Source organism: Apis dorsata, unplaced genomic scaffold, assembly GCF_000469605.1.
Source record: "Apis dorsata unplaced genomic scaffold, Apis dorsata 1.3 scaffold_307, whole genome shotgun sequence".
NCBI classification, from domain to species: Eukaryota; Metazoa; Arthropoda; class Insecta; order Hymenoptera; family Apidae; genus Apis; species Apis dorsata.
The window spans coordinates 104,143-112,450 of record NW_006263579.1 but is presented as its reverse complement, the minus strand read 5'-3'; the positions used below and the strand labels follow the sequence as shown (position 1 = coordinate 112,450).

At 33.3% G+C, this 8,308-nt stretch overlaps 2 protein-coding genes across 3 annotated transcripts in view; both read right to left on the bottom strand.

Moving 5' to 3' along the window:
• Nucleotides 1–3,108, bottom strand: part of LOC102672262 (tRNA (cytosine(34)-C(5))-methyltransferase) — a 3,902-nt gene extending 794 nt beyond the window's left edge. The window contains exons 1-10 of the mRNA XM_031511333.1: nucleotides 2,933–3,108; nucleotides 2,258–2,737; nucleotides 2,112–2,196; nucleotides 1,880–2,042; nucleotides 1,699–1,806; nucleotides 1,419–1,606; nucleotides 1,170–1,314; nucleotides 784–1,098; nucleotides 319–686; nucleotides 45–206 (exon numbers count right to left, since the gene is read on the bottom strand). Coding sequence (XP_031367193.1) covers nucleotides 45–206; nucleotides 319–686; nucleotides 784–1,098; nucleotides 1,170–1,314; nucleotides 1,419–1,606; nucleotides 1,699–1,806; nucleotides 1,880–2,042; nucleotides 2,112–2,196; nucleotides 2,258–2,737; nucleotides 2,933–2,998 — 2,080 coding nt within the window. The 5' untranslated portion in view covers nucleotides 2,999–3,108. The remainder of the gene's footprint in view (nucleotides 1–44; nucleotides 207–318; nucleotides 687–783; nucleotides 1,099–1,169; nucleotides 1,315–1,418; nucleotides 1,607–1,698; nucleotides 1,807–1,879; nucleotides 2,043–2,111; nucleotides 2,197–2,257; nucleotides 2,738–2,932) is intronic.
• Nucleotides 3,109–4,356: 1,248 nt separating this feature from the next.
• LOC102671215 (protein artichoke) overlaps nucleotides 4,357–8,308 on the bottom strand; it is a 6,558-nt gene continuing 2,606 nt past the window's right edge. For both annotated transcript variants that reach the window (XM_006617417.2, XM_006617416.2), the window contains exons 3-6: nucleotides 8,111–8,284; nucleotides 7,889–8,007; nucleotides 7,679–7,825; nucleotides 4,357–7,606 (exon numbers count right to left, since the gene is read on the bottom strand). In XM_006617417.2, the coding sequence (XP_006617480.1) occupies nucleotides 4,529–7,606; nucleotides 7,679–7,825; nucleotides 7,889–8,007; nucleotides 8,111–8,284 (3,518 nt within the window). In that variant the 3' untranslated portion in view covers nucleotides 4,357–4,528. The remainder of the gene's footprint in view (nucleotides 7,607–7,678; nucleotides 7,826–7,888; nucleotides 8,008–8,110; nucleotides 8,285–8,308) is intronic.

Sequence of the window (8,308 nt, the reverse complement as noted above, 5' to 3'; positions counted from 1 at the left end):
ATATTTGATATATATTGCTAAAAAAAAAAAAAAAAAATACATACCAAATTTCGAACAATCAGCTCCTAATAGACGTAAATAATGAATTGCATCATGTATAGGAACATATGCTCTCAAAGACATTGTACCTCGCCATCCTACCATTTGTAGTTTTAATGGATTTTCAGTTCCTTCTTCTTCATACATAAGTATACAACTTCCAGTTGCTAAGATAATACATACGAATCAGTATTTAGGAATAAAATTAGAAATAATAAAAAATTACAATTAGTGATAAAATTTACAATTAATATTTAGTTCAATGACAAAAAATGTTACCAAAGTTTTGTAACCGTTCTTGTGTTTCTGGATTAAGCTTCACAATTTCAGGTGGTGTATTTGGATTATTGTTTTGTAATAACATTATCAGATCATCTTTAGATATTCTGATTTTCCTACTATTACCAATATACTTAATAATAACTTGTATTCCTTCTTGTGCAAGTCGAAATGGACAATCCATATTCTTATTATCACAACGTACAAATGATTTAACACCAGTATTTATCAATTTTATTTGATCTTCATTAGACAATACAACATTACGTATTTCAGGTGATGTGTAATAAATGTTTTTCTTCTTTCTACCAATACATCGTACCAACAAACACCGAGGATCCAAATCGTCAGATATATCGTAAAATTTTCTGAAAATTTTTTTTCGATATTAAGAATCAATTAATAATAATAAATAAAATTAATAATAATTAATAAATAAAACATTATAAAAAAATGTTCACTTACTTAATGGATAACCACACATCTTCATCCTCTTTAAAATAAACAAATGGATCTTCTTTAAATCCAGAAGCAATTCTTCTACGTTTTTGTTTAGCAATTCGTAACCTGTTCATTTCATCAAACGTTTTGGTAGCATGAACATTTTTCTTTGCTTCTTCTTCTTCTAAACTTAATTCATTATTACTCTCTTGACAATTAAAATTCTGGATTGATTCGTCTTTAATATGTGATACACGTTCCCAAGGTAAATGATTTACCTTTTCCAAAACAGCCACAAAAAAACCTCCCGTATCTTGATGATGTGGTAATATTCTCATACTATATCATTAAAAACTTATTATCATGCGTTTAAATCAAAAACATTAATAAGAAAATCTATTTCTATTTACCATCTTTCAAAGTGAAATTTAGCTGCATCCTCAGGTTTTGGTGGAAACATTTTCGGACGAACTTGTGTTTGCCATTGTTCAGGTACATCTTCCCATGATTCATAATATTGTAAATCTTTTGATGCTGGTAACCAATGTGATATACCTAAAAAAAATATTCATTAATTTTTTTAGAAAAAGAGAAATTTTAAATAATAAAAATATTAATATAAATGTAGTAAAAGTAGTAATATGTAAAATATACAATACCTGGATCACATACTAATCCAGGTACTAAATGTCTGCAATCAACTAATTGCACAGAATCTTGTGTTTCAACAAGAATCCTATGAAGTACAGCTTCATTTTCTATTGGATTTAGCGAACAAGTGGAATATACCATTTTTCCTCCAACTGTTAAAAGTTCTAAACCTCTTCTTACTATTCTAAATTGAATTCTTTAAATTCATAGATATAAATTATTTTTATCTATTGAATTATCATAATTGTTATATTAATATAAATACAAATCATGTAAAATAATATTTACCCATGAAGATTGTTACCATTTGCTGGACTCCATTTACACCAAATATCTGGATTTTTCCTCATTGTACCATCGCCACTACATGGTACATCAGCAAGTATTCTATCAAATCTATAACAAAATATAAAAATCATTAAAATCTTTAATGAAAATAGAAATATTTTATTCCATGTAATTTACTGACTTTAATAGTTCTTTTGTACCATCTGGTTTAGTAGTAGTAAAATTAGGCAATATTGTAGCATCATGATTTGTAATTAAAACAATTGGACTGTTTAATCTTTTCGATTGATGTACAAGCATGTAACATCGATTATTATCAAGATCATTAGCTATTACAAAACCTTCTATAAAAGATAAAGATAAATGAAATTTGCATCATTTGTTTATAAATATTTTAAATTTCATTTTAATACCTGGAAGTGAATTTCCTTCTTCGGTGTGTATCATTTCAATAAGTTGAGCTGTTTTTGATCCTGGTGCTGCACACATATCTAAAACCTATATTAAAATTATTTCTTTTTTAACTTCAAAATTAAATTTATTACAATATTAAAATTACCTTATGGGATGGTTTTACATCTAATACCAAAGGTGGTACCATACTAACTACTTCTTGTCTACTAATATTTCCACTTTCTGTTTCAACAATTAAAAAATTATGTAATCTAAAATAAGCTTCAGATCTTCTAATATCTTTTCTAGTTAATTGTAATTGCCAAGCTAATCCATCAGGATAAAATGGTAAACAATGTAATATATCCTTAGTCTCCTCATTATTTTTAGAGTCATCTTCCATATGCATATTTAAAATTTCCTTAAAAAAATCTCCTTTAATAGTTTCCATTAATGCTTTAGCTTCTACTTTTGAACCTGTAATTCTAAATGCTACTGGAAGATTTTTTCTCATAGTATTGATAAAAGAATCCCATTGTTCTTCAGGAACAATTTTTTGAGTTTTGTAATAATTTTCAAAATCCTTATTTTCCCTGATAATATCTGCATAATTATGACGTGGTGCAATATCCCATTCATCTTTTTTCTGTTAAAGAAAATATTAAAAAATATTAAAAAATATTAAAAAATTTATATATTATTACATATAAACAACAAATTTTTTTAATAATTAAATTTTATTTATTTTTAATATGTACACTATTGATAAAGCTATATATAATAATAAACATAACCGTAAATTGTAACCGGTATTATTTTTTTCAACAATTAATGTTCGTACCTTTTGTTTTTCACGACGTTTTTCTGCGAAATTTTTTTTTTGCTTATGTTTTCGGTTTCTTGCCATTGTTGTATCTAGAAAAACTATATAATATCGGTCACTCAATCACTTAACACGTGTTCCCTAAGTAGCAACAAATAATGACAAGATTACTACCACGGACAATATATAGAATAGATCTATCACTCAATATTTTTTATCCTATATTTTAAAGAAGTTCTAAAGACATTTAAAGTTCCTTCATCATTTTAATATTTTTAATATTACTGATTCGATTTAGAATAATTGCAATAACGATTAAAATTGAAGCTAAATTTAAATATTATAAAAAATTTTTAATATTGTTTATTTTATATTATATTTTATACACTATATATATTTTATGTTTTTATATTTCATGATATATTTTATATGAATTTTTATATTTTCCATTTATATTTTAAATATATTTTTATATCTTTATATTTTTCATCTATTTTTTTATCACTTTTTCTTTCAATAAATTTTTTTTCCACGATTTTTGACACAGCATTCTGCCATTTTTTTATTTGAATATACTTGCATACAAATTACTCTATAATACTTCTCAAACAATCTAATATTATAGAATTTTTATTGCGTTTATTCTTTTTATATTATAAATTTCTAAATAAGGGCATTCGGCTGATAATTAAATATCTATTAAAAAGTTTTGGAAATTAGAGCCATCTCGCGTTTGAATTATCGAAATTCCGACTTGTTACTAGAATAGCAGAATATACGAGAAAGTATTCCAAGTCATAAGGAAAATAACATTATGCGAAAATAGAGAATCTCCTATCATTTCGAGAACTACATGAAAAATTCATTAATAATTTATTTTCTAATAAAAATTGACATTTTTGAAATCACATTTTGAAACTAGGCAAGTTTCTCGTATCAACTTAAAATTCTATTAATTAATCATTAACTATTAATGCTTCATTCTAACATTGATGTATTGAAAATTTGTTAATTATTCGTTTTTTCTGAAAATTTCTTTTAAAGTTTCATTTTAAAGCTAAAACTTCAGCTAAATTTCTCATATCAATTTTAATACAAAATTATTAATTCCTTTTCCTGATTAACAATCTTAAAAATCTTTAATCTAATAATTCTTGAAATAATTTTAAATTCATAAACTTTCAATTTTAGAATTATTGTTTTAATAAATATATGTCCTTTTTCTCTCAAGATGATAGATATAAATACAAACAACAAATGAACAGTAGATATATTAAAGTATATAATTTATATGATTCATATAAAATATACATATAAATTCATAATTAAAAATATCAGTGTGACTATACGCACACATTTATAAAATATCTAAAATATATATAACATGTTTTGTATACGAGATTACGCACATGCGCTGAGCATATGTTTGTATATATAAGTACTTATTTGTTAGTTCATTAAATGACAATCATTGACGAATGTTTGATGAATGAACGTGAACACGTCAACAGAGCACGTTGTTGACAGAATATGATCGAGTAAACTATGAGGTATATGTGTGTATGAAGTGGAAATGTAAGGTAGAAAGGTAAGGAAAAGTAAATATCTTACAGGTTATCTGTCACACTTGGCATCGGTTGAGCAGGCAATGTAAATAGGTAAAGAAGAGCCATCGCAGTATCCGTAAAATTGTTGCGCTTGCAATTGGGACTGCGATTGTGGTTGAGTTTGCGCTAAAAGAGTGTGCATAAGGTGCACTGGTGGTTGAACCAAAGGCATCATTTGGTGCGACATTGTTGGAATGCAAGGAGCTATCGCGTTATTTCCACGATCTAACGTGGATTCGTTATACGATCCGAGATAAAGCTCGTGATTGATCTTGCCTGAATAGGCGCTAGCGGGCCTAACCATCGAGGCATCAGGGATACTGCTAGTCGCTGCTGCTACAGCTAAACGTGTCTGATCGATTCGATTTGAGGACCATCTGAAACGGCACACGCAGATTACGATCACAATCAATGCTATAAACGCGACAACTCCTCCTACGATACCGATAATCAGTGTGTCGTCAGTGCCGGTGGAAGATCCGGCTGGCGAAGAAGTGGCGTGATCGTTATTGTAATGTTTATTGCGATCGGCGTTTTGTACCGCAGGTGCTACTGTCCAAATAATCTCGGGTTCCGAAAATGTCGATCTGATTGTAGACGAAGGGGAAGACGAGGCAACGAGAACGTAGTTAGTCGCGGTGTTATCGTCAACAAGCTCGTCAACAGAGGTATAAGAGATGAAATCACATGACAATCGATGTTCAGCGAGACTGGTGAGCGACGAGCCAACTAAATTGGCAGGAGCGGAACAGAGAACGAGATTCGAAGGATCATCATTACCGACCGTTTTCAACCATTTCCAGAGATGCCTTGCGTCGCAATTACAATCAATCGGATTGTATCGGAGCCCCTTGATCTTCACCGTACCGGTTCGTTCGTCAAGCGCTGAAAGAAATTGGCCAGATAGAGTGGTAAATTTGCTACCGGAGATGTCAAGTTCCAGTTCGGTTGAGCGTGGTACCGGAAAGAAAAGAGCGGCAGGCATCGAGTCAACGGAAGTGTTTTTGAGACCGAACACTAGCTTAGGTCCTCTGACACCGACCAACGAACTGGACAAAATATTCCTGAGCCTGTCTCCTCGTAAAATTACCTCCTTGAGCCGAGGATGCGAACGTATCGATAGTTGTTCATTGCTTATCGATGAATCTTTGATCTCAATGTCCAACAATTCCAAATTATTCATTCCTTTCAGAATACCTTGAACGTCGAAATAACCCAATTTTGGATAATCGTAGGCTATCAAGGAACGAAGCTTTCCGAATGATTTGAATGCATTCCGCTCGATTCTCGTACAATTATGCAGACTGGACATCTTCAAAAACCGTAAACTGATCAAGCTATTGAAACTGGTTTCGTTGACAATCTTCACGTGATTATTGGATACATCCAGCCAGCGGAGGGCAGGTAACGCTTGAAACGTTTGATTCATGTTCGAAAAATCCGACAATTTGTTCCTCGAGATATCCAACGTTTCGAGCATGGTAGCACGTTCAAGGGTGGTTACTTTGAGCTCGGTCAAGTCGTTCCTGGAAAGATTGAGCCGCTTCAAGAAAGGTGTCTCGAGTCTCACCATCAAACGATTGATCCCAGTATTGGCCAAGTTCAACGATCGAAGAATCTTCGCTTCTCCCAATATTCCTTTAATCGCGTTTGCGCTCAACGGATTGTCCGATAGATCCAATTCCTTCACATTGCTTGCAACCTCTTGGCTAAACAATTCGACCATTTTATTTCGGGCAAGGTTCAAGCTGGAAAGAGAGGCGGTCTGTCGTTGCAAAGATCTAATCGGAATTTCGTTTAATCGATTTCCAGACAAATCGATACTTTCCACGGAACGGACTCTGGTTGGATCGAATATCGTTTCCGGAAGTGAGGTTAAACGATTGTCCCGAAGGTTGAGATGTTCCAAACGGAGCAGGCCCTCCATCGTTCTTTCGCTCAGAGCCTCGATGTCGTTCCCTGACAAATCAAGCAATTGGAGCTGCGTGGAATTATGGAAAGCAAGCTCGTTGAGCGACTCAATCCGGTTTGCGGCGAGGTTCAACGTTCGAAGCCGAATGAGTTGAGAAAAGGCAAACTCGTCGACGGATTTCAACTCGTTTCCCGATAAATTTAACCATTCAAGAAATTGCAAAGGTTTCAAATAGTCGCTTGGAAAGTAGAGAAATCGGTTATCGGAGAGATCAAGCTCCCTTAATCTTGGATGAATAGCGAAAGCGGTCGGTGACAATCGATCTATTCGGTTTGAAGATAAATCAAGACTCTCCAACCCGGTTCCGGTATCGAAATGCTCCCCGGAAAACGAACTCAACCTGTTGCCCCGTAAATTTAACTCGTATAGATTGGTCAATCCTACGAAAGCCTCGTTCTCGATATGCTCGATAAGATTCCCGGACAAGTCGATTCTCGAGAGGTTCACTAGCCGATCGAACGTGGCCTTCTCAATTTTTTCCAACCGATTTCCAGCGACCGATATCCTTTCGAGCGATTCGAGATTTCGAAACAAAATTGAGGGCAGTATGTTTAAATCTGTGCGCGATACGTCGAGATCGATCACAGAAGAGGGAAAAACAGGCGGGAAACCACCGTAGAGAGGATTTGAGCTTAGGTTGAGATATCGTACCCTTTCCAAGTAATCGAATGTTTCTGGGGGGATTCGCGTTAATCGATTACCGGATAAATCGAGGGAGATCAACCGTCTTAAAGGAAGTTGGCCAATCGAAGTCAGCCTGTTCGAGGACACGTCCAATTCAAGCAACGTTTCTTCCAATCCGACAAATGTGTCGCGTGCTATCCTTGACAACATGTTCCCAGACAACTCGATGCTCGTCAACTCTTGAAAATCTTGAAATAGTCCAGCAGGTATTTCTCGAACAAGATTTCGAGTGAGTGCCAACGTTGCAAGAGTTGAGGCTGTCGCTTCGATCAACTCGATCGGGAGAGCAGCAACTCGATTGAACTCCAAATGTAGATGAGTTAAAGATGGTAATTTTGTCAAAGCGGTAGCTGGTACTAACAAGATGTTGTTGTCTTGCAACGAGAGCCATTTTAACTTTTTCAAACCATTAAACGATGATTCCTCGATCTGTAAAAGTAAAATTGTGTTCTTTTCTGTTCTTTTTTTTTTTTCTCACTCTCTTTCATTCTTCGTGCATACCGTGCGTAATGCGTTCAAACTCAAATCAAGCCTGGTCAATTCTGATAATTTCGAAAATGTATTGAAACCTAGCCGACCAATGTTGTTTCGGCTAAGATCCAGCACCTGAAGCTCTCCTAAAGTTGATAAATGCCCATGCTCGATCTCCTAGAAGGAAAATCATGATCAGCATCATCTTTTCCAAAACAAACGAAAATGTAAATCACTTACATCAATCAAATTGTTCGATACATTGAGAAATTTTAATTCCGTTAAATGTCTTAACGCGTCACTTGGAAATTCTCGCAGAAAATTTGTCGACAAATCCAATTGCAATAAATTGTAAGCTCCTAAAAGTAATCACTGTTCTATAATTTTTTATTATGAATGAATAATTTATTTTTTCCTTTATCTTTTCTTTTCTAACTTTTTCATAATAGAACATGCACGTACCTTTAAAAACGTCACTATTAAAGCGGCTAAGATCGTTGCGAGAAATATTTAATAAAAATAATCGTTCAAGACCCAAAAGTGCACCATCCTCCATATGAGACAATTCGTTTTCACTTAAATCTAATCGTAACAGCGATTCGCCTAGCATCAACAAAGCGGCACGTGGAAGTGATTCTAAAAAGAAATATGAGAAAGAAT